The sequence below is a fragment of the Mus pahari genome, chromosome 20 (genome assembly GCF_900095145.1).
Source record: "Mus pahari chromosome 20, PAHARI_EIJ_v1.1, whole genome shotgun sequence".
In the NCBI taxonomy this organism is placed as follows: Eukaryota; Metazoa; Chordata; class Mammalia; order Rodentia; family Muridae; genus Mus; species Mus pahari.
Window position 1 is genome coordinate 1,869,334 of NC_034609.1, and position 26,273 is coordinate 1,895,606.

The 26,273-nt window shown below is 44.8% G+C and overlaps 2 protein-coding genes across 2 annotated transcripts in view; one reads left to right on the forward strand and one right to left on the reverse strand.

The window, feature by feature from the left end:
• Positions 1-23,229, forward strand: part of Nr3c2 (nuclear receptor subfamily 3 group C member 2) — a 345,164-nt gene extending 321,935 nt beyond the window's left edge. Inside the window, exon 9 of the mRNA XM_021220574.2 lies at positions 20,603-23,229. Coding sequence (XP_021076233.1) covers positions 20,603-20,758 — 156 coding nt within the window. The 3' untranslated portion in view covers positions 20,759-23,229. The remainder of the gene's footprint in view (positions 1-20,602) is intronic.
• A 1,156-nt stretch (positions 23,230-24,385) lies between these two features.
• Positions 24,386-26,273, reverse strand: part of Arhgap10 (Rho GTPase activating protein 10) — a 259,759-nt gene continuing 257,871 nt past the window's right edge. The window contains exon 24 of the mRNA XM_021220813.2: positions 24,386-24,402. Coding sequence (XP_021076472.1) covers positions 24,386-24,402 — 17 coding nt within the window. The remainder of the gene's footprint in view (positions 24,403-26,273) is intronic.

Here is a 26,273-nt window from a genome sequence, read left to right on the forward strand (position 1 = left end):
AGAGGCTCCCTGGGAGTGCACAGGGATTCCAGAGGCTCCCTGGGAAGTGCACAGGGATTCCAGAGGCTCCCTGGGAAGTGCTCTGGGGATTCCAGAGGCACCCTGGGAAGTGCACGGGAATTCTAGAGGAGCTTTTCTAGTCTTGATGTTTATTAGGCCTGGGAAATATCCACAGTGTTTTCATTTGAATAAATCCTTAAATCAACATTGTGGTGTTTTCCTCAAAGGAACTAATTGCTACACCACATAGTTCTGTCCTTCCAGCCTAGTCTGGTCACTTAGTGGAAAAGAGAGCATTTTTCTTGATTCTCAAACAAGTAAGAATTGATTACATGTACATGGAAACTGTGCTTCTAAAGCTCACATTGTTTGCTGGCTCCCAGGGCACATACATGCCCACAGCTCCCAGGACACACACACACACACACACACACACACACACACACACAAATGTCCACAGATTTCAGGTCACACACACATGCTCACAGCTCCGGAGCCAAATCTCCACATTTCCCAGGACACATATCCACAGTTCCTGGGACATATGGATTTCTTCCACATGGTACACATATGTGTGGGCAGAACTGTGCCAAGGTGGGTGAAACGAACATTCTCCACAACACACACTGACAGTTGAGTGCTTGGCCAACAGCTTTTATGAATCAGAACCCCTCTGAACATCAATCTTTCCCCAAAACGTTGTTTCAGGGAGCACAGCTGTGGGAAGACCCCAGCAAGTAGGGTGCGTTCTGCATTGTTGATGTTTGGGTATGGGGTGTAAAAACTAGGTTGGTTTTTATTCTATTTGAGAAAATGTACATTCACTTTTAAATTATTACTAAGAGAGGTAAGACATCTCCTGTGGTATAAGAAGTATGTGTCTAATGAATTTATTGTTCATTCCTATGCATTTTCAGAAGTTAACGACTGTTTATGGTATGGTCTGTGGTATTTAGAAAATACAAAAAAATGTGAGTACTATCACTTGAGGCAAAATTGCCCTTTTCTATTAAGTATTGTAAGAGTTACAGTTTTATTTTGGTACACAAATGTCACAAAAATGTGACCACACCTAGTAATAACAGTACCAGGAGAACTAACATAATCAGCTTAGCATCTGTAGAGGCAGACAGTGTCGGGTGCTGAAGCATATCGTATGCACTGTGGGGCCTGGCAGGCTCATGCATGCATGCTCACATCATTATTCCCTTGTTGATGAGCCTCAGCTGCTGTGTACCAGGACCCAAGGGGCAAGAGTGAGCAAGAAGCTCATCCTTGGGGAGCTCACATACCTGCTAGAAGAAAGTTTTCTGTCTGAAAGGGCATGGCTGTGTGCAAGGGGAGCCCGTGACACCCGGAGGTCAGGGTGGGTACAGGCTCATCAGCAACCCTTCTAAATTGACATCAGTCTCATAGAGAAGATGTTGGAGCCAGCTGTGCTAGGCAGAAACCTTAAGGTTTCTGGGCAGCAGGTGGTGGCTGGAACCTCCTAGGCTCACTGTAGATGTCCCTGACACGGCTGTCATGATGAGTCCAGGCTGGCGACAGCACTCATTGCAGGCTGGGCTGACTGGGGAAACCTGGAAACAGCCCTGTTGCTCCCCAGGCTCATTTGGACCTTCTCCCATCATCCTCTGGAACCCATCAGTTTCTCGAGGCACAGTGACACACCCTGAAGGCTGTCTATCTGGGTGTTCATTAAAACACCCCGTGGTGAGGAGAGCTATGTCTAAGCTTTTGCACTGCCTCACAGTTTCCTTGGCAAATGCTTGTGTGTATGACCATCACACCTAGATGGGACTTGCTTCTTAGCTGGGCAGGCATCAGCCTGTCATGCAGATCTGTCCCTGTGACTGGTGGAAGGGCACTGAGCATGTTCTCACTATGTGATTGGTGTCTGTGCTGTCCTGGTGAATGATGGACAGCGGGGGTAGCTTTTGTCTAGCCAATCTGGGAGCCTGGTTTCTTTCTCTCAAGGCTGGCTCTGAGGGTGGAAACCCAGGAATGTACTGAGAGGCACCATCATGAGGTCCATTATGTTTCCATGGCCCAGTGTTAATGGTCACTAACAGATCTTCAGATTCCTACTGCTCATTTCATTATAAGTGTCTCTGCAGGCTGCAGTGCCGCCCATTTCCTCTATGATTCCATAGGTGGTTGTGAGATGGAGAAAAGCCCACTTTAAGCATCTTTTACCACATGCCAAAGTGTGCATGCCAGGAGTGTGACTCTGCCCACAGTGATTGCGTGCTCACCCTTACTTTGAGTGTGTCATAATTCTTCTGGTCAGTTCCCCTCAGAAAAAGTTGTGAGGCAAAAATGGGAACCTGCTAACAGAAGTGTGAGTACCAGGGATGGACCAAACATGGCCTGTGGCCTCCATCAACCAGCAAGCTCTCAGTAAGCCGTTCACATGCACACATCTCTTTTATGCTTTGGGATCAACTTCTTCATTCCTAAAATGGACGTGCTACTGTACTATCAAAGGGTTTTGAGTAATGAATGACATGTGGAGCAACTGAGTAAACATTTATTTTTCTCTTTTCCTCTTGCCTTACTGACATTGGGATTATTTGATTCCACGATTAAAGCACCCAGGTTGCCAGTAGCACAGGCAGCTGTGGGGGAGCAAGACCCAAAGCCGTGCAAGTGTTTTGTGTAATTGTTAGCAGCATCACCCTGACACCTTCTTTGGGGAGACTATGACTAAGAAAGAAGCTAAATAAAGTTGTTTATAGCAGTCAGCTGAACAAGCAAGGCCTTATCTCCCCAGGAATCAGGGAACAAGCAGGCCAGAGAGTGCGCTCAGGATCACTTCCCAGTGAAGATCCCAAACCAAGGCTAGAAATGGTGCTGCTGTCTGGCTAGATGGTGCAGCCAAAGAATAATGCCCAGTCATTTATACTGGCCCCTTTTGAATTTCCCTGGTAGATAGGGGCTTGCATTTGCATTTATAAATTTCTGATTTTAAGTGTATAGTGTGGTCCAGCATTTTCCTGGGTGGGCTGTACTGATGGGTGATTGTTACCTTCTGAAATATGTAGGTATAACTGAAAAAAAAAATGAATCAAGTATTTTTAGTGCCCGATATGGTGGCACAAGCCTATGGCCCCAGTACTAGCAGTCTAAGGTGGGAAGATCATAAGTTCCAGACCAGCCTGAGGTCTGGGACAAGTTGAGGTCAACATAGTGACCTGCCTCAAGATGTTTTTTCAAAATAATAAATAAAATAAATCGGGGCCAGAGAGATGGCTCAGGGATTAACTAAGCTTGCTGGTTTAAAAGATCTCAGTTCAGTTTCCAGCACCCAAATTAGGCAGATCACATTGACTGTAACTCCAGCTCAAAAGAATTCAGTGCCCTCTCTGGCCTCCAACACACACACACACACACACACACACACACACACATGTGCACACACACTCACACACACTCACACTCACACTCACACACACTACTTAAATGGTCCCAGTGAGTCAGAATGTATGATAGATAAATATTGAGGAGATGATTGAGTGTCCTGTAAACAGCCTGTGGTCTGAGGATTGGTGATGCCAGATGTTGGTAGCTGAAGGAGCAAAATCCTTGATGAGTTTTGTAAGGTGCCCTGATAGGGTGTTCCTTCACCAGGTCATATCAGCTGGTGGCTTTGATTGTGTCTCCCTTCTTTATATATCTGAGCGAGCATCACTGGAAGGCAGAGGGAAATGATGAACCAGGCGGACAGCAGCTGCTCTGTCAACAGTCACTTTTGCCACGTGTGGCAGTTGACATTTAAACTTATTAAAATTAAGTGAAGTTTAAAATGAAGTCATTTGGTGCCACTAGCACTGAATACACAGTAGTGTGCGGTATGCGGCTACTGGCCACAGAGCTAGCCTAGGGGGAACTTTTCTACTATAGATACTTAAGGGGACAAGATGGGGACTAGTTCCACTGGGAAGCAGGAGCTGAGGTACAGGTGAGAGAGGGTGGGCTGGAAGCAGGGGTTCCAGACCATGACATGTCCAGGTGGTGACACAGATGGCTACAAAGGATGTGAGGCTAAGGGACCAGCCAGGCAAGGCAAGGGAGGCCTGATAGGAAAGGAAGCAGCTGCTTGGTAACACAGGACTATTTGTGCAGGAGAGCGGCAGGGGATGGATTCTAAAGGAAAGACAACCAGCTTGTTTTAGATTTGAGCTGTGAGAAACTTCCAGAAGAAATGCCCCCTGAGTGGATGAAGGCAAGCTGCTGATACAGACTTGAGAGGTGCTAACCACAAAGTGGTCCCTGAAGCAGGTGGGTAGACAACAGGAAGAGGGCGTGGAGCTGAATCCACTGAACAAATAGTAGCCAAAAGACTAAAGGAAGGAGGTAACTGAAGAGGGACAGAGAAGTACCACTGGGAAATAACCGACAAAGAGTGAGATGAGGTGGTGTGTGTGCACACTGTGCAGGTGATGGCCATGGGGGCGGAGGCTAAGAAGGACAGCTAGCACAGCTTTTAGAAAAAATGTCCAGTAGCTATGGCAACCATGAGAAGCTGTGGAGGGCAGTTTGAATCGACTTATTTCCCTCTCCTGAGATTTGCAGTGACTGTATCAAGAGCCACAGAGCAAATGGGGATAAGAGTTAACTCTAAAACAAGTCAGAAGTATCACTGAGAACAGCAAGACAGTTGCCTTACTAAATACAAACAGAATGCGTCCTTCTGGCATCTGATGGGATGTTTATAATTGGGCATTTTGAATGTGTTCTACCACACACATAAATTATGTTTGGTGGCTAAGTCACAGTAGCTTAGAAAACAACTCTCTTGCAAATGACTCCCAAATAAACAAGTCGCGCTATACCTTGACTGCCGTGCGAATGTGCATCAGTAAAGGCTTCGTGTCGTCGTATTGTGTGCATGTGTGTGTATTTGTGTGTGTGAATGACACCACTTTGCACCAGAGGCAGCCGCAGCAACCAGAGCTGATCTTGTGTCATGTGACAGAATCCCAGACCTGAGCTCACCTGAGCTCACCTTTCTCAGCATGACTGACAGCCCACTCTTTCAGCAGTTTTTGTTGTGGTTTGTTTAGGATATTGTTGACTTGTAGAAAGTCTACATTGGCCCATATCTGATATGTGGTTAACAAATATTTTCTCACATTCCATATTTTATTTTGTTTGCATATCAAAATCATCCTACTCGCCTGCATTTTAACATAGCTGTAGTTTGTTGTGTGTAATCCTTAGCTGGAAAAAGTTCAAGTTTTTTCTAAATCCAGTTTATTAGAGGGGGGTGGTTTTTAAGTTAGCCACTCTCCTGCCTCACTCTCAGTACACAGGACATTTTCCTTTGTTCACATTAAGACCCAGTCTTTTATCTCCTGGACTAACCCTGAACTCATAATTCTCCTGCCTCCACTTGCACAGGTTTTGAGAGCATCCTGTAGTCATGGGGAAACACTGGGTCATGCATTGTTTAGGGCAGAAGAATGTTCTATTCTAACATTTGGGCACCACCAGGCCAGCTTTCTGGACAGAGCCTAAACCTGGGAGGCAGGACCCAAAGAGGACTCTGACTGTAGATCTAACATCAGCAGTCGCCCAACCTCTCTCAACCTAAACCGAAATCTGGCTAAAAGAGATTTGGGGAAAGTATCTCATTGTTTGACACCTGCGTTGCTAAATCCCCTCTCCTCATGCAACCCAGGTCTCTCTGGTTACAGTGTAATAATGACCACGCAGCACCAGGTTTTCTGTGATGCCTTTCTGCCTGTCTTCTCATTAAATCTACCAAAAGTCATCTGATGTGAGGAGTATACCTACTATTTCATCACTCCCTGTCTTAATTCTTTTCTTTATAAAGAGAAAATAATGGTAATATTTACCCAGAATATTTTCTTTAATCCTTGTCAAGAGAAATGAATGGTGCTGGGGTCGTCAGATACATTTTCATGGGTTTGTGCACAAAACATAGAAAACTGTGCCTGAAAAAGATGTCACCTAGACTAGCAAGCCCAGCTTCCCACCTCATGAGGTCCATTGTCTGTGGCTGGTCAGGTTTCAGTCTGGCCCTCTGTCAACTCACCATCGTCAGAGCCAATGCACACAGACCACTCCAGAAGGCCCCGCCCTCTGTGGAATGCTTGGCAGCTGCTACCTTGAAATTCTCTGTACACACCTGCAGTGAGAGGCCTGTGGTCTCATGCTGCGCTGGGCCCCATGAGTCTTGCCATCTGTGCCAGGCCATGCTGTTCAGGAGAGGAGTGTGGCAAGCAATTTGCACCACGCAGTGCAGTGTGCAGATGTGCCCGAGGGAAGCTCTTGGAGACAAGCATAGGCGGAGGAGGCTAGGATGCCATTATCAGAGCCACTTGTGTGCACTTGTGTGTGGAGAATGGATGTTTGTATGTGTATTGTTTGTATGTGTGTTGTGCTCAGATATGTTTGTGTGGATGTATATGTGGGTGTGCCTGCGTATGTGAAGGCACAGAGGTCGGAGGTTGGCACTGCGTGTTGATTTTCTCTGCCTTATTTTTTGAGACATGGTAGCTTACAGATTGCTTATTCCTTGCCAGTGAGTTCCAGGGACCTGATGTCTCTGCCTCTCCAGAGCTGGAATTAGAGACAAACACGGCCATGCTTAGCCTTTTCCATGGGTGCTGGGGGTCCAAGTAAGTGCAGCTCTTTGTGCTTTCAAGACATTACTGTCTTGATCTTTTCCCCAAATTTTTGGAAGTATTAAAAACACACACACGAAAGGAGGGTTAAAATATAGGCATATTAAGCCAAACTATGCCTGTAGACCCAGGGTCTCTGGCCTCTTTTAAGTGAATAGAGCAGGCTATCTTGTTCTCCAGTGGTCTGCCGACAGCTAACCCTAGCCAATGGGGCCTGCTCCTTACTAGCTTAGATTCTCCTTTAATAAGAGGCTGAAGTAAAGATCTAATTGCCTAAAATCCTACCTAATGTTAAAGTTGGTAACATGCAAGCACGAGGTGGTTGAGATTTTCAGTTCGCTCAGTATAGTATACAACTGCAGGAAAGATCTAGGAAATATTGGAAACAGAATTCGGCAAAGTTCATCCTTCTATATACAGTAACATGCCAATGCGTCCCGAGCACAAGCCTCTCATTACATCTCTTTGTTCAGCAATGCTCTAATTATCCCTTTATCTTTAAGCTCCACTTTCTTCTTTCCCATTATGTCATTTTTCTTTGTGTTTTTCACGTGTACAATAGGCCTTATTCACGAGAAGGCGGAGCCATGGGCTAGAACAAGGCTTGAAACATGAGGAAACTTAAACAAGATGGAAATTAAATAAATGTAAGGACCAGAAAAGCAAGGGGAAACTGAGCCCCTCTTGCCCATCACAGCACCAAGGTTGGAGTCATTAGTGTTTGCCACTGGCCAGAGAGAGATGATTTCTTATAAAAAATATAAGTGCTAGTAGATGGGCCCAGCTCAGAGAGCTTACAGAAATGTCCTTGGGTTTGGAGAGATGCTGCAAGGCACCTGCGTCTCACCCTAGTGGCCAATCTGTTCCTGGGCAGGGAACGGGAACCCCTAGGGCCTGGGCAGAGCAGACCTGCCCTGGCCCCAGGCAATGGTCCGTTCTAGTCTTAGTGCACATGCATTATCCTGCTATATAGCACTGGTTTTGGCCCACCTCACAGGGGTCTCCTGAGTTAGAGTTGTGGGCAGAGTTCATATAAGATGGGGAACAAGCATTTGTCCCTCACTTGTGCCTATCTGATATATTAAGTATGCAAACTTTTATCCCAGAAATACCTCTAGGTTCTTGGTCAGACCTTAGGAGCCTTCAGGACTCTCCAGAACTCAGCCTGGAAGCGAGCCAGTCTAGAATTCCCAGGGCAGTGACTCCCTGGAGCCTGGGTTTTCTGACAGGGATCCATGGTAGAGCGGTTGCATAACCTTGCTTACAGTTGGATTTGCTTTGGGAATAGAAACAAATCAAGGTCCATGGAGTCGTCATGGGAGACATTCTTTTCAGCCTCATCATTTTGCTGAGGTAGAATCAGCCACAAAGAGCAGAGCCACAAGGCCATATAATGCCACCTGTGCACAGGACACTTCCTCCTGCTCACCTGTACTGTGGGGAAGGCAATGATTGCAGAACTTGGTTCTTGGTTTGAGGAGGTATTTGGTTGGTTGGTTGGGTAGTGGGTTTGGCTTTTGTCTCATACTTTTGATTGTATATTTTGATTGTATTCTTTCTTACTCCTCTTCTCTACCTTGCTATCCATCAAACTTCATGTTCTTTCTCTTTCTCAGAAACCCCTCCTGAAAAAAAAAAAAGACAAAAATTAGCAAAACAAAACGAAGCACACACACACACACACACACACACACACATCCATTTTGTGTTGGTCAACTGCTTCTAAGTATGGAGCCTGTCCTAGCATGTGGTTGATAAAGCCAGGGTGACTCCACTGGAGAAAGCTGATTTTTTTTTTCTCTCCCAGAGGGTATCAATTTGTAAAAGCTTCTTGGTGGGGTGCGGGGCTGCGGACCATTCTTCTCTTCCATAAGGGGAATTCAGCTGGAGGAATTTGATGAAGATATCCCATTCAGAGCTGAGTGCTCCAAGAGTTTCTTACTCTCTGTACATTGCTCAATTTTGGGTCTCTGTGTTAATGGCCATCTACTAAAGGAAGAATATTATCTGAAGAGGACATGAGAATAGCAACATGTCACCATGAGTCATTTTACTGCTATGTTCCTAAAGTCGTTTTCCTTTAGGGCCCATGACCAATCTAGTCTCAAGTTCTTGGCCATTTTATCAGCGTCAGGTATGAGTTTCACATCATGGAGTGGGCTTAAATCCAATTTGAACAGTGTCTGGTTCCTCCTATAGTACCTGTGCCGATATGGCGCCAGTATCCCATGCAGGCAGGTCTCTGTTGCAGGTATCAGGGTTCACAGCTAGGTGATGTCGGTGATGACTGTAAAGCAGAGACCCTTTCAACACCATGAGAATGAGAGTGAGTCAGTGAGGGTGAAGCTTTTAGTTGGTGAGCAGCTCGGCGTCTCCATGGTTGGTGATATAAATGGTGTCTTCAGCAGTAGGGCCTTACTACTGGGTTACGAAGGGCAACCAATAGCCTTAACAATAGCCTGTGATGTTTGTGGTTCAGTCCATGGAACCCCTTTGTCCAATCACTCAACAAGATGTAACCCATTCCTGGTCCTGGGAGGGGGTTGACTTGCCTAGTTGGTACATTGCCTTCCCTATTAAATGGCAACTCCAATTTCTTTCATATGTGTATATGTTTTGGGAAGCTTCTATAGTAGTAGTTTTTCATATGGCATTTTTAAAGGCTATCAGTGGTAACTACCCCTCCTCAAATTCCCTCCTTTACCAAATTAATCCTAATTTAATCTTTCTGGTCTAGTTTCCCTCCTGCCCTCCTTACAACATCATAATCTATTTCCCCTTCCTTGGAAGAATGCCCCTTATCTAACCTCTGTGGTTATTCTAAATGAATCACACATATTTAAAACTTTAAAAGCTCACATCCACACAAAGGAGAAAACATGCAGTGTGTGATTTTCTGTGTCTGGTTATCTCACTAAGGGTGAGTGTATCCAATTCCATATTTCATTATTTTTTCTTAATGCTGGATATATTTTCATTATCCATTCATTAACTGTTTTGCTTTTTCAAGTGATTTATTGTGGCAGAATGCATGTGTTTCTACAACCATTTTAAATGGCATTAATTCAGTGCTAGTAAGTTCCTTCATATGATTATACAGTCATCCCCACTCTACATATCCCCAGACAGAAACATCCCATTCTCCCCTCTGTTCACCCAAGCAAACACAATCCTGCCTTCTGGCTTAGGAATTTCACTCTTCTGTGTTTGTCACATAAGTAAAATTATACAGTGTCTTTCCTTATGTATGGCTTTCTTCGCAAACATGTTTTTGAGGTTCATGCATGCCATGCCATGTATCATAGTCTCATTCTTTTTTTAAAGCTGAATGGTTTTGTGTGTGTGTGTCTGTGCATGTGTACATGTGCACACACACATACACCATTTGGACTATCTCCAACTCTCAGCTAGCATGAATAACACTGCTGTAAGCACCCCCTATACTTCTTTATTGCTTTTATCCTTATATTTTTGGCCTAGCCTTTAACAGCTGAGCCATCTCTCCAGCCCATTACTTTTACTCTTTATGGAGACCTGTAGTCGATGCTAGAGTACATGGGAGTTCTTTTGAAAGTTTTCACACTGTCTTCCTTTTGCACAAAGGCTCTGGTTTCTCTGCACCATTATAAAAAGTTATTTCTCCTCCCGCTTTGGGATAGCAGACATCCTATTTGGTGTGAATCTAAATGTGCTTTGGCTCTAATCTCAACACCTGCCAGTAGTGTTGTACTTAAGAGCCTTTTGACTTCAGAGAATGATTCCTTAGGTTCTTGGCCCAACTTAAAGATCGCTTTGGCTGTTATTCAGTTATGGGAGTTTTGTTACTATGTTCTAGGCATTAGCCACTTGCTGGATACACAACTCTAAAGCATCCTGTCCTGTTCTGTAGGGTGCCTTGTGACTTTCCGGGTGGTGCCTTTGATGCCTGGCACAGTTCACTTTTCATAGTTGTTGCCTGTGTTTTTGGTGTCAGATCCAAGAATAAACCTGTTGGATTTTGTATGAAGGCCAAGTGCTTTACATAATCTTGGTGGAGCACTTTCCAGTGTTGACAAGTCTATTTCTGGAACACTTAGACTAAATAGTAACTAGTCATTTGTGGACAGTAAACCTGTTGGTATTTTTAAAGCTGATTCTGTGTCTTTGGTCCTAACATCATTAAAACTGGTTGACTCCGGTTTGGTGCTGGGAATGAAACCCGAGGCTCTGCACAGCTGAGAACACCTGCCTCCTCATCACTGAACCCATACATCCATAGAACTAAACTGTGCTCTCTGAAAGTAACACTTCCAACTTCCAATGCTCAGGCAAAGGCTGACTGCTCATCGGCTGTGCTTCCCATTGACAGCTGATAACATTTGAGAAATGAGAGTCATCTTAGTAGCACAGGGGCATCTTCAGCCATGCTGTCTTTCTTCAGCTCCTATACCACTGAGGCAGTTGTATCGCCTTCCCCACAGGCTTTGGAGAAGCTGTGGCTTATGGAAGAGCAGAGCACACGGAATGCCCCCAGCCTGCCACGGACTCCCAAGGGAGCTGGAGACCCCTGGCTCTTTAGAGTGGCTGGGGTCTGGGGTCAGATGCAGGAGCCACAGTGAGGGGTGACAACACTGCTTTGTCTGCCATCAGCAACAAAACAGCCTTCCCTGAAAACAGATGGCCTGGTCCTCGATCCGCTGCCTCTCCAGACTGATGCCCATCAGCTTCTCCAGGGAAGAGGGAGAAATGAGGGCTACAGTTACCATTTACCATCACCAGCAAGAGCTCCGTACTCTTAGGAGTCTTGTGCACAGATTTCTCCTTCCACACAACATCTTCTGAGTGCTCAGGAGTGTCCCAGAGGCCCAGCATGCTTTCAGAGGACTGGCAGGAAGGTACAGATCTGGCAAGATCAGTGTTTCTGGTAGCTCATGGCCGGCTCTGATGATGAGGCTGCTGGACTCTGTGCCTTTTTCCTACTCTCTACTGAGTCACTGTGGCTCCTGTACCAGCCCCCCAGCGACATCAAGGAGCCAGAGGTCTCAAACCCCTTGTCAGGGAGTATGCATGATATCAAGTAATGTCTAGTAAACACACACTGAATAGGAGTCTAGGGGGAGGAACGAGGCTGGTCTCAGGTACTGAGGGCAGCACTGTATAAACTAGAGGTGTTAAGTGAGGATGATCATGTGAGTTACTAAGCTAGGGGGAGTTTGTGCATGCTGGCTGGGCAGCATTTGGTATAACCTGGCTGTTCAACATGTGAACCTCCTGTGGCCTTGACCCCATCTATGAGGATCTAGACTTCCTTGGCTCCTCAGTTTGGTAACTGTTGTTTGCAATAGGGAGAGCACTCTGCTTTGCAGTCCCACTCAGACTGGTTGACTACCTCCTAAGGACTGGAACCTGTGGGTGCTACCCTCAAGGCCGCTGAACCACTAGTTACAACAGGCCAGGGTTGTTGAGGGCCAGGTAGAAGCTGAAGTCAGAAGCAAGCAAGTGGCTCAAGTTCTCAGAGCCTAAGACTGGCGTGGATGCTTCTAGGACCATAAATGAGAGCAGCCTCACCAGGAGCATCCTCGAAGTGCAGGGTGTGCCATACTTGCACACCAGCACCACAGCAGGGGCAACAACTAAGGAGAGAGTGGTTGATGCTGATCCCCCTCCCTGTGCAGCCTGCCACTGCCTAACCTGTCCCACAAGCCAGCCTGAGGTGCCAGGCCCACAGTTCTCACAAACCTCCTGTCCCTGTCTGCAGCTGAAATATAAACGAGAGGCCCCAGGTTTCAATCTGTGGAACAAAACCAGAGGTGGGCGGAAAGGCTATCTGGGTAGGCATGCATAGTTAGTGCGTAGTGTCGGTGACACTGGTCCTCAGGTCACCGTGAGGCATCGTCAGACTATGCTCAGTGCTTGCAGACACATTTATGCCTGTGGTATGATAGGGGCAGAGGTAGCAAGAAGGCGCAGAACCCATTCCCTTCAGCAGGCTCACAGGCATGTCACCACCGTCTGCAGCCTCATGCTTTGAAACTGACAGACCTGGCTCCGTATCCCTCCGCACATACACAGCAGCATCCATGCACCTGTGAGCAAACGTGACCCTTTGTGGTTCTGACCCCACTGGGCAGCCTGTTTCTGAAGTCTGTGGTCAGCTAAACTTTTCTGCTAGTGCTGAACCCCTGTAAATGCTCTCCCACTGATGCCCAGACATTTTGGCTCTCCTGCCTTGGGTCCCTGCCATGGTCAGCTGAGAGGGTTTCCTGCTCAGCCGTCCCAAACAGCAGTACCACTTCCTATTCGCTGTCCTCCTCAGCGGGCACAACACCTAATCTTCTCTCTGTAGAACAGACCCAGAAGCTGTGGGAAGAGGACAGTGTGTACTCAGTATGGGTCCCCAGCTCTGGGTGCAGCCCTACTTAAGAAATGGGAGAGGCATGGCCACAAGGCATAATTATCCCAGTAGTGGCTTGTGTTGTCCAGAATTTACCTGTGTAGTATAAATCTTTCAATACATTTTTATTTTTATTTGACACATGGTCATCGTGCCTGTGTCCAATATGCATGAGTATCACCAGTAATGGTCAGAGCAAGGTAACTTGCATGTTTGTCTAGCAGTCATGCATCACTCCATCATGTTAGCATATTCAGAATCCTTTCGGTAGCTGGTGAATAGGCATCATTTCTCTACCCATTTCCTACCTTCTGCTATAGGACACGTTACTCCTTCTCTCTAGCATGTCTGCCATGCCATCTAACTATCCTCCTATCCTGCCTCTGTATCTCCTCCATACCTTTCCAAGGTCAGATAGCATTATTCTATTCTATTTCCTTGAAATCAACTTTAGCTTCCACATGTAAATGAAAGCCATGACTTATGTCCCCTAATGCCTTTTCTAGTTCCATTCACATTGAGGCAAACAAATTCATTTTTAATGGATAAATATTATTTCATTGTAGACATGTACAACGTTTGTGTGTGTGTGTGTGTGTTCATGTGATACAGTGTGAACACTGTTCACTTTGATTTTTTTTTTTCTTTTGAGGCAGGATCCAGCCTAGCCGGTCAGTGAGCTAAGGCTCCATCTGAAGGCTTTATTGCAAGCATGCACTACCATGCCTTGCTTTGATGTGAGTGCTAGAGATGGAACCTGGTCCTCACACTTGCATAGCAAGCAGTTTATCCTGTCTTTCCATCCCCTGCGCTGCATTTTCTTTATCTGAAGACACCTAGGTTGATTCCAGATGTTGTCTACAGCAAAGATGCTACAGCAAATGTCTGTCCATGCTCTTCATTTGCATATATCTTCCTAGAATGGAGATAGCTGGACCTGTGGTGGTTCTATATCTAATCCTTAAGGAACCTCCATCATAAACCACATGCTGTAGATATATGGATTTAGATTTTGTTCAGTGTTTTGTTCAGGTAATGTCTCTAATCATTTTAATTAGGGCAGTTATGCAGCGTCTTTTGTATTTCCATACATTTTTTCAGGGTTGTTTTCATTTTTTTCTGTTTTGTGCAGGCTGCCATTTATACTTGAATAGTAGTAGCACTGACAATGGAGAATGCTTTGGGGGGAAAAGGGTATTTTAGTGATTAAATTTTTTGCAATCTGAGAACATAGGATGTATTTCCAATGTTCTGTGTCCACTTCAGTGTCATTCATCTAGACATCATTCATTACATTTCAGGAACCATTCATAGGTTTGTCTGTTTCTGTTCCTGTGACTGACTGCATTCTTGCTTTCTTCTTTGACAATTTCCTTTGCATGCACAGAAAAATCTCTGGCTTTTGTGTGCTGACTCTGTGTCCTGTAGACTTTGTGTGGTCATTAGCTCCAGCGACTGTGTGTGGTCCGTAGCTTTATTTATATATTTATAATCAAGTTGTCTCCAAACAGGGACGGGTTTATTTCCTCCTTTCCTACTTGGGTGCTCCTATCTCCGTTCTCGGAGTGAATTCAGCACGATAGCCTGCATTGAGTAGGATGTGGTTCTGTTGGCCAGGAGCACTGAGAGTGGACTGGTCCTGTTCCTCATCTTGAAGGGAAGATTTCAGTTCCATTTCTGTGGTGTATGTTTTTATTTTTCATGTCTGAAGTGGGTCTTTCTTTCTTTTTTCTTTTTTTACCATGGCTTGTCTACCTAGTTTGTCAGTTATTATGCAATCCTGGCCGTGAACTCCCCACACTCCCACCCCATTCTCACAGGGGCCGGGACAGCTGCCATGCGCCAGCATGCCAAGTCTTATTCACTTATAAAGCCTCTGTTTGCCTTCTTTCTACACCAATCTTTGCTATTTCTCTCCTTCCCCTGACTTCAGCTTGGTTCTCTATTTTGTTTTCTTCAGTTGTTGGTTACTTCAGATATTTATGTCTTTAACACAGGTACTCACCACTGTACATTTGCCTCTCGGTATTGCCTCTACTATATCTCACATTCTATTTCCATTTTTCTTCATATCAAGAAAATTTAACATCTCTCCTTTGACTGGTTATTGGTCATTCAAAATAATGTTTAGTATACATGAATATCTTTTAAAGTTCTGGCCATCACTTTTTATTTTTATAACATCATGGTGAAGATACATGCTATACTTTGTTTTTAATTCACTGAGACTTTTACAGCCTAGAATGGTCTGTACTAGACAGTGTCCTGTGCACACGCTGCTGAGAGCATGCGTTCTACAGCTGTTGTAGGAATGTTCTGGAGACGTCTTAGTGGCCTAAAAGATAGTTTAACTGAAAGGGTTTTTTGAAAAATTTTTTTTTTAAAATTTGGACAGTCTAATGATTAAGGTCAGGTTTGAGGTCCCCCCAGATCTTACTATCATTATATTAGGTTGTACCCCACATTTATTTTTAAATAATGTTGGCTTTAAGTGTTCTAGTTTGGGTGTTGGTATTTGTATAAATGTTATCTCCTAAAACTGAGTTGATCCCTCTTTCATTACTTTATTACAACAACCCATGCAGAAGCCAAAGGAGTACATCGGGTGTCCTGCTCTATTATTATCCGTAGCCTCCCCACTTCAAACAGGGTCTCTGGCAGAATCTGGAGGTAGGCCAGCGCTAGCAAGCCACAATAACCCTACTGTTTCCACCTCTGGCAACTCTGGGGTTACAGGAATCTATGTAGCCACACACACGTTTTTTAAGCAGTGATTTGAACTCATGCCTTCATGCTTGCTAGGCAAGTGTTCTTACCCACCGGGCCATCTCCCCAGATTCTTCCTTTAGCATTCCTGGTTGTATCTATCTGATCGATCTATCTATCTATCTACCTACCTACCTATTTATCTATCTATCTATCTATCTATCTATCTACCTACCTACCTACCTACCTCTATCTATCTATCTATCTATCTATCTATCTATCTATCTATCTATCTATCTATCTACCTACTACCTCTATCTATCTATCTATCTATCTATCTATCTATCTATCTATCTATCTACCTACCTACCTTCCTACCTCTATCTATCTATCTATCTATCTATCTATCTATCTATCTATCTATCTATCTATCTATCTATCTACTTACCTATCTACCTACCTACCTACCTGACTTCTGTTCTCTATTTGTATGTTCCATCTTTCCCAGTTCCTTTACTTCTGATCTGAGTACCTACTTCCCAATGAAGTCCTTTTCTTCTTTGTGTCTAGTACCCTAAGACAAACTCACTCAATGTATCTATGTTAGTTGGAGGACTTCAGTCATTTACATTCTAGATTATTGTTGAGAACTGACGATGTGCAGCTGTGGTTGGGTTCGTTTCTCCCTTGTCTGAGTGTACCTTTTGTCTGTCCTTAGTTAGCGGCTCATCCTCCTGGGTTCTTACATAGACAAACCTGCCTACACTTGTCTGTGTGTCTGCTGTATGGTGTAGCCCTGCGTTTTCGTAGTCCTCAAAGATGGTGGTTTTCAACCTTTAGCTACTAGTGTAAGCCCTGCAAGTATTCCCTGGAGGGTGACTCCAGTGTTCTGATGGTGACAGATTGCCTCAGTGTTTTGTGTGTTGAAAAAAAATATTTCTGTCTATTTCTTAATAGTAGTTTTGCTGAGTCTCATATTTTAGTTAGCAGCTTTTTTCTTTTAAGACTTTAAATACATCATACTGTTTTTTTCTAATATGCAAGGTTTTTTCCAACCTTCCATTTCTCAACTTCCCTCACAGGTGTCTTTTTCTTATCCTTGTCTTATGCTTTGTATGATATTCCTGAACAAATACTGATCAACCGCACTGTACCCGCCCCCTTCTCCAGCATCTAGCAATCAATACTCTATTTACAGTTCAAACTTTTTAAATTTAAATGACAGAATGTCTGTCCTTTACATCCAGCTCATTTCACTGATGTACCATTCAGTTCCATTGCTTTTAGTACAGACAGGGCTCTCCTTGTCCGTAGGCTGAGCAGCACTGCCTCCTGAATGTAGCCAGCACACTGTCTTTACCCCTCATACATCACATGCTGACAGCACGCAGGTTGATCCCGTCGGCCACTGTCAACAGCATCACAATAAGCATGGAGTTCTCTCTCTAATGTGCTGCTTTTTACTTCCTATAAGTTAACTGGATCATATAGCAAACTCCTTTTCTAAAAAGAGTGGCCATGTTTATCTTCATAATGTATGTACTAATTTCAACTTCCCTTAATGGCACATGAATTTCTGCTTTCTTGTCAGCAGTTTCTTACAGTAGCCATTCTACGCTTGAACTGATTTCAGAGTGGTGGGGACTTGTACACCCCTGGTGGCTAATGAGTGTGAGCTTTTTGTTTTGTTTTTGTTTTTTGTTTATTTGTTTTACTGTCTATTTTGGGGGGGGGCATTTTTTGGAGATGTATCCATACAGACCATGCACAGCTTTATTATTATTATTATTATTATTATTATTATTATTATTTTCTTTATTTACATTTCAAATGCTATCCCGAAAGTTCTCTATACCCCCCCGCCCCTGCTCCCCTACCCACCCACTCCCACTACTTGGCCCAGGCCTTCCCTTGTGCTGGGTCATATAAAGTTTGCAAGACCAAGGGGCCTCTATTCCCAGTGATGGTCAATTAGGCCATCTTCTGCTACATATGCAGCTAGAGACACAAGCTCAGGGGGTACTGGTTAGTTCATATTGTTATTCCACCTACAGGGTTGCAGCCCCCTTCAACTCCTTGGGTACTTTCTCTAGCTCCTCCATTGGGGACCCTGTGTTCCATCCAATAGCTGGCTGTGAGCATCCACTTCGGTGTTTGCTAGGCACTGGCATAGCCTCACAAGAGGCCGCAATATCAGGGTCCCTTCAGCAGAATCTTGCTGGCATGTGCATTAGTATCTGGGTTAGGTGGCTGATGATGGGATGGATCCCTGGATGGGGTAGTCTCTGGATAGTCCATCCTTTCATTTTAGCTCTAAATTTTGTCTCTGTACCTATATCCTTTCATGAGTATTTTGTTCCTTATTCTAAGGAGGAATGAAGTATCCACACGATGGTCATCCTTCTTGGTTTTCTTCTGTTTTGCATAATCCATGCACAGCATTTAATTGGATCACTTGTTCTGCTGTTCCATTGGTTTTGAGGGGTTTGTTTTATTCTGTTCTGTTTTGTTTTTTTTAAGTACTCTGGATATTAGCCCTCAGTTAGGCGGATAATGCACTAATATTGCCTCCATGTTATAGTCTGTTTCTTCATTCTATAGAGTGTTTCTCTGTACTGAGAATTTCCCTTTGAGGCGATCCTTACTCGCCAGTGTTTGCTTTTGTTTCTCTGCTTAGATTCCTAATGAGAAAGTCACTGTCTGCAGCCAGTCTCCTGCACTCTTTCTCCATGTGGTCCATGTAGGCTTCTCATGCAGCTTGATTGGATGTTCGTTCATGGGAGAGATGGGGATCAAGTTTCTATCCTCTATCCATGGATCTCTCCAGCCTTCCCAGCAGCAAGGATTTTTCCCATTGTAATTTTAAAAAAAACCTCTCATAAAAATCAGTTATGGATGTACTTTGGGATCTCTGGGGTTTTTTTCTCCCTTTAGCTTAGATGGAATATTTTATTACAACTTCCCGCTGAGTGGCTGTTCTGGGTCTTTAGTGCATTTTGGAAACTCCTCTTCTGACATCTTCAGTCTGTGTCTTTACTTGCAAAGTGAGCTTCCTGTAGTCATTATCTTCTTCTTTAAAATCCATTCACCCAGCCTGCATCTTTTAGTCTGTTTACATTCATTCTAGTTTAATGGATTACTGTATTGATAATGTTTAACCCTTTCCAGTTCCTGTTTTGTGGATTTGCCATTTCAGTGAGATTTGTACTTTGACAATAGTAGTTTCTTTGTTTTACTTACGGGGCAACAGCTGGAACCAAGGAGAAGCACAAAACCCCATCAAGGACAGAGGGAACCATGGTGGGGAGGGAGGTGGCAGCAGAAACCACACTGGCATCTGTCTTCATTCCTGGCACTGAATAAAGTCCTCAACTGGGTGCCACACCCTGATCTCAAAGTTGTTCTTGAGAACAGTGCCATGCATTCCTGGGTCACTTTGCTTAGCCAGGTTTAGGGCTTCAGGTGATTTCATACAGTGGCTTGTGGCCATGAGAGCAGACTATATTCAGAGTAAACCTCATTTTAAGATGACTGCTGCCTGTACCTGGCTTACAGTGAGTGGAGTAAATTCATTTTCCAAAACAAAATCACTGGGAGGATTTTTGTTTAGTTACCACCAGGCCCGTCAGAAGAGTGAAGTTTGAGTTGCTGGGATTATCAGTGTCGTCCTAATAGTTTGCTGGGACAGTCCTCCACATGCACACAGTACAGAGAAGGGACTGCCTCTGCTCCAGTGAGGGTCCAGTGAAGGAATATTCTTTCTCTTTCTGTGCTGTCCTCCCAGATCCCTGAACCTTTCAACATTTCATGCTCTCATGGATACTTGGTCCTTTTGTAGGGAAGTGCTGGGCATCACTGGTTAGTCATTTTGAAGGCAGTTCTGTTGACATAATCTGACTTTGACCTTATGTTTACTTTCAGTTTGATCATATTTATTTCCTAGTGATACATGGATGACCCAAGCCTCAGGGAGTTTTGAGCAGTTGTGTTATTGTATGTTTCATATGCTTTCTCCCAGCTTGTATTAGTTCCAGAACTCCTATCTGCTAAGTTAACGAAGTGTTAGCAAACCTGAGTGCTCACCAAGCTCTCTGTCCTCTTCCTACTGAGCTGTGTGAGAGGATCTGCCGTGATGTCCTGGAGTCCACTTTCTGTCTGATCAGCTAGGATGCTGCCTCTCTACATGTTTCTTCACTCTATTTAAGTTCTTTAGCACATTAATGCTGTAATACATTGGTGTGTTTTCTTAACTTACCTAACTGGGAGTGGTTGACGCCCAGAAAGGAATATCCTGGGGTAGGAACAACACGCTAGACAGATAACTCGTAACTCGAAGCTTTTATTTTTCAAAATCAGCCAGAACTGGAGTGTAGCTAAGGAGCCTCAGCCTTTCTTCAGCTCAGGGAAGAGCCCTGTGAAAGTGGTGGCTGCCTCAGACCCACTGGCTAGCCACGGAGACCTCGTACCTCCAGCAAGATGACCTCTTCTGTTTCTAGCCCTCTGGGGTTTCTGCATGCATGGGCCTGCTGCCTGCACACACATGTACTTACTCCAGACTCAACCAGTTCACAAGTTTTCAAATGAGACCTGGCTGAGGGGCCACTCACCCGGGCACTCTTAACTTCATTTCTGTCCCGTGTGCCTTGGATACCCGTTTCATGCTAGACAGTTGTAACTCTTGGCTGAATTTGTTCAACATGAAGATACTAGACGGCATGTGACAGGAACATACTTGTGTGTTCTCCCCAGATAATGTGATTAGACTGTGACATGGGCTCCCTGAGCACTGCATGGGGTTAGGTTATGGAGGGAGGAGTCGGGGAATTGGAAATGAGGCCTGTGTCATACCCACTGTGCCTGTGTGTTGCAGCTGGTGAATGACCTGCTAGAATTCTGCTTCTATACCTTCCGAGAATCCCAGGCTCTGAAGGTGGAGTTCCCCGCCATGCTGGTGGAGATCATCAGCGACCAGCTGCCAAAGGTGGAATCCGGGAACGCCAAGCCCCTTTACTTTCACAGGAAGTGATGGAAGATGCCGGCCAGGAAGAACTTTGCCTTAAGTTTCCCCCACGTTGTTCTACACCTACGAAGGACCCAAGAAATCACATTTTTAACATGTGACAGCGGATTGACAGTTGGTCGGCAATTTTTCAAATTTAAAATCCCATCGAGGGTGTGGAGTTGGGAAAGCCAAGAGACCTGGATCAGGCAAGCCTGAGCTGACTAAAGGACTCTTCCCTCTCCACTCCCAGTGCTTAGAATACATGTTCCTGTTCCTCTGGATGAAAAGCCATATCTAGTCAATAACTCTGATTTTGATATTTTAACAGATGGAAGTTTTAACTATGCCATGTGGTTTCTGGTATCTCTCGCTTGTTTTCAAAGGGTTCAAAGGACTAGAGAACTTTTTAAAGCTTACCCTTGGTTTGCACATAAAATGTCTAGTCAATATGGGGCATTAATATTCTTTTGTTATTTAAAAACACACAAAAACATACACAAAAATACATACAGATTCCTGGTATGTAATAACAGAACGCGTGGCGTGGAACTGTGGCCTTCCAGGCCCGTTTTTCTGCATCGCTGGCATACACACTTGTTAGTGTCCATTTATTATTTAATTAGAATGGATAAGATGTTAAATGCCTTGGTTTCAATTTCTAGTATCTATTGTGTTGGCTTTACAAATAATTTTTTGCAGTCTTTTGCTGTGCTGTACATTACTGTATGTATAAATCGTGAAGGACCTGAGATAAGGTGTAAGGAACTTTTGTAAATGAGACACAAAAAAAATCTTTAATGGTTAATAGTGTGAATGGGAAAGTATTTTTGGAAGAATTCTATTTTGCTGGAGACTATTTAAGTACTATCTTTGTCTAAACAAGGTAACCTTTTTTTTGTAAGTGAGATGCTCTGCATGCGTACTGAACCGTTTACAGTGTATTTAAGAAAGGGAAAGCTGTGCCTTTTTTTAGCTTCATATCTAATTTACCATTTTACAGTCTCTGTTGTAAATAACCACACTTAAACCTCTTTGGTTGTCTCTAAGCCTTTCTACTTTTTCAGTACTGTTTGTTTTGTTCTTGGTCTCCTGCGTGGGGTGTTCGTGAGACTCCGGCGCGTAGTTCTGGCTTCTGCTTCTTCCTGTTTCCATCCGGGATAATGCTGCAGTGTCTGCAGCTCCTGGCAGGTGACAGGGCCCACTGGACCGAGGTCCTGAGAGTGTTGTCCTTCCCCTCTTTGCTACAAGAAGCAGAACCTGCTCTTGGAAGGGGAGACTATAAACATAGCTCAGAGAGCACAATTCTCCCATTCCAGAAAATCTGATTTTCTCCTCTGGGGGAAAAAAATTCCACGCACCCTCCACATCTGTCAAAGATCAGAAAGTCACCTCTGGCCTTGGACAGGGTCCTTCACTCCAGGAGCTGGTCACAGGAACAGCAATCATGGCAGGAGGTACTGGGGCAATCCATCTAAGCATGAGTCAGTCAGAATGGAGACCCACAGATCACTAGAAGGTTTTTAGATTTTTTAAAGGTAGGTTTTAAAAATGAAAATTTTATACATAAACAGTTTTGGAGGAAAAAAACCACAAAAACACTATGAATCACATAAGCAAGACAGTGGCACTAAAATTTTAATTAATTAATCTGTCCAATACTGATGGAATTTATGGCTTTTTTCTTGCCCCAAATCACAGACATGTGTATCTTTGGGGAGCTTCAGGATGATTGCACTAAATGATCTTTGAATAGAGGCCAAATTAATCTTTCAAACATGATGATGACTCTCATCAGTACTCAGTGATCATGAATTCCCAAAACCTAAAATGTGAAGCAGAAGGCTGGGACAAAGCCCCCGTGGGTCAGCAGTTCCCACAGGGTTCACCACGCAGGCAACATTACCTTGTCTTTCAAAAGACGCCTGCCTTCTGCAAGGGGAGACCCAGGGACGCTGAACTCAGAGGGAGGGGGCTTTCTTACATCATTTGCAATCTTGAGGATTTAATTTATAGGTCTTTAAACACAGTCAGCTTACATGCACAGCAATATGAAAACCACACTTTGAAGGCCATGAACACATACATGCAGACGAGGTGTTTCTGGGGGAAAGGAGCTGAGTTAACTCTAAGAAAGTGGAATTCCATCTTAGCCAGGATTGAGGTGGAAAAGGTCTGCATTAGCTTTTTGTATTAATGAAGTTACTGGCTCCTCATGTGTCTCCAGGTAACTCTGCTTAACTAAACAGCAAAGCCATATTCTCTAAATTCACTGTTGAATGCCTGTCCCAGGCCAAACTGTCTGTCTGCTCTTATTTTTGTACCATATTGCTCTTAAAAATCTTGGTTTGGTACAATTCATAATTCACCAAAACTTCTTCATATAATTAAAAACACTAAATTAGTTTAAAATGAAGCAATTTATATCTTTATGCAAAAACATGTCTGTCTTTGCAAAGGACTGTAAGCAGATTACAATAAATCCTTTACTTTAATCACCTGTTGTTCTGGAAATGGTTCATTCTGATGCCGAGTGGTACACGGGGGCGTTTAGGCCTTTCCACATTCTGATCCTGTGCATTTCTGCCTGCAGCTGACCAAAACTGGAACCTCCCAAGGTCTTTCTGAGGATAGAAAGCTGTTTGCTGCCACATGGTCAACCTTGTCTTTGTCATCATGATGTTCAGTTCATTAAACTCTTCCATAACAGTGCTATACTGCTGGTTGTCGTGTAGCCGTGTGCGCACATGGCAGCACGCCCTCATGCATCTCCACACCCACAAGACTTTGAGGCTAAATTAAGTAGCCCACCATGCNAGCTGAATTCAGAGTTCTTCCTCTGCGTGCTCTTGCTTTCTCCCCTAGGTACCTGCAAACCCTGATGGCTACCCACTCTTTATGGTCCTGTTCCCCTNACTCTCATGAACACAGGCCAAAAAAAGTCATTACCATTTCATTTTTAAAACAGGAGACATTTCCTCCCAGATAAATTCAAGCAACATGTCATTTGATGCTGACTGGCTTTCAGAAAGAGATGCCTGTGTGGTAGATAAATTCAACATTGCACAACAGATAAAATCTGGAACACATAGTGTGGCCACTGACCATAGCCCAGGGGAGGAGCTGTATTCTGTGTGTGCACCCATGTTCACTCACTTGAACTGAACTAAACATCTGTAGGTGAGAACAAATCTGTATGTAAAACTTGAAGAAATCTGATCCGTCAAGGAGCAAAGCTTTTCCTAGTCTCCATTTGAAACAAAAGCCATCTTGATGGGCAAGCCTATGCACAAACTCCTGGAAAGCAGGCAGCCCTCAGAACTAAGGAGACGCAATTGAGTTGAGTGCCTTTTAAGAATTTCACAAAGCAATTCTCAGGCCAAACAAATCCAAGTCCCCGTTATGAGTCGCTAGGTGAGAACTTCTAGGACAGCAAGCTACTACTGTCTGTCATGCATCTAAAAACCGGGCCGTGCGGCGCAGTTAGAGTAAGGGGCTTGTGTATGTTGAATGCCTCTACAGCAGAGAGGAGCCATTTTCTCTCTCTCTTACACACACACAATACTAGCATGCCTTTTGATAAGTAATGCAAGTGTTTGCAAATTAAGATGATTACAGGTGTTCCTGAGACTTTGAGCTCAAGCTACCTAGTTCTTAGGGCAGCTGCTTCACTGGAAATAGAATTTCCCAAACAGCATTNAGTAAAAGAGTATTAAGCTGGGACCCTGATGTTTGGCACTGGCCAGGTGAAACACATGGCAGAATTATAGCAGACACAGAGCAGTCCACCATTTCTTCGGTCTCTCTCCAGTCTGTGCACAGGCTCCAGGAGACTGTGAGTGAGGACAAGACTGAGCTGGGCTGGGCTGGGCTGGGCTGGTTCGTGCATCTGTGCTCAGCCTGCAGCTGTGGGTCCATGGCAGCTTAGCTATTCTCTCTCTCACCTCTCAGCATCCTGCACAGGCTGTGAGACATTATGGAAAGGGCTAATGCTTCCCATGCCTCTTAGTCCCTCAGACGTGTTCCTGNCCCACTGAGTTCCAGCTCAAGCCCACAGTCCAGCTGGGAGGAGTGTTGAACATGATTGTGGGAGCAGGATCAAGGGTGGGGGAAGAGAGGGGATGGAGTCATGTGTTGAATCCCGGGAAATCAGACTCTGGAGACCAGCATCAGGGTACAGATCTGAGTTCATTGCCCAGTGCATAAGCTTAAATACAGTGCTTGAGCCAATCCCAAGCCCCTAAATCCCTGCCCAATCATATCTCACCACATCGTCACCATTCTTCAATGAAAACCCTGTCTGATGAGGCAACTCAGAAGGAGCAGGGGAGCATCATCNCCTGTGAGGCCTTCCACGAAGATGGGGGAAGCAGGCACCGCCCTGGCCTTGGNTCTTTTTTGCTCTCTCACTGGTGTTCTGGGAGCCATCTTAGATCCAATGCCTTGTATGACAGAGCAGGACTCTTGGAGCAGTTATAGTAGCCGTGGCGCCTNGCTCTTCATCCCAACTTTTCCTTCCCAAGGCTGCCTTGCCTTCCACATCCCCACACATGGCTCCAGGAAACGACAGCCACTAAAACGCTTAGTCATTCAGACCCTGCAGAATGTGTGTCACTAAGACCGATTTCCAACTTTCTTCCAGCTCAACCAATCCTATTTCTGTGGCTTTAAGGAGTGTTATTCATGCCCTCACGAGCTAGCTTCAGGTGGGTCTGGGCAAGCTGTTCCCACTGCGCTCTGCGGCAACTTCACAGCAACCAACTCTCCAAGGAAGAAATCCAGGCACCAGTGTGTAGTAGCCCTGAGCTGTCCAGCATCATCCCATACACATCCACCATCCAAGTTCAATATGCAGGTCTCCTGTCAGCAGCTGGTCAGCAGCTCAGCTCGTCTCTAGATAGACAAATTCAAGCATGTTCTTTCAGCATGTGGACTGAAACAGTTTTAGCCAGACACTTGGCACTGGGAGAATGANCTGTGTTGCCCAAATGTGGCAGCAGTAAATTATTGCTCAGAAAGCCAANGAAAAGTAATTGACAGTCATCTGCTATGACACTTGCTGGGGACGGAGAGGAAAGCTGTCCGAGGACGCCCCTGCAGTAGCATCCTCAGACAGGAGGAGTGCAGAAGCTGTGTGGCTCAAGAGACAGGAGGAGTAGCCAGGGCCTGGTTCTGACTTCGGAGAGAAATCAAGGACGAGAGTGCATTGAAGATGAGGTNGGTGGGAAATGGGCTCGAGCTGGGACTGCAGAGGCAGAGAGACCTTGGGGAAGGGTTAGAGGTCAGTGATGGCTGAAGAGNAGGGGCCACCAATGGCCTTTGAAGATGAGATGGCAGCGAGGAGCATGTGTATTAGTGCTGTCCCTGTTGACAGAGTATTTGGTACGATCAACATTTAAAAGATTAAGCTCACAGGTTCCGAGGTCTCAGTCTGTGGCTAGCCAACTCTGGTTTGGAGGCCACTGAAACAGGGTGACATCACTGCAGAAGGCATGATGTAAAGCAAAGCTGCTTACCTCATGTCATCCAGGAAGCAAAGAGA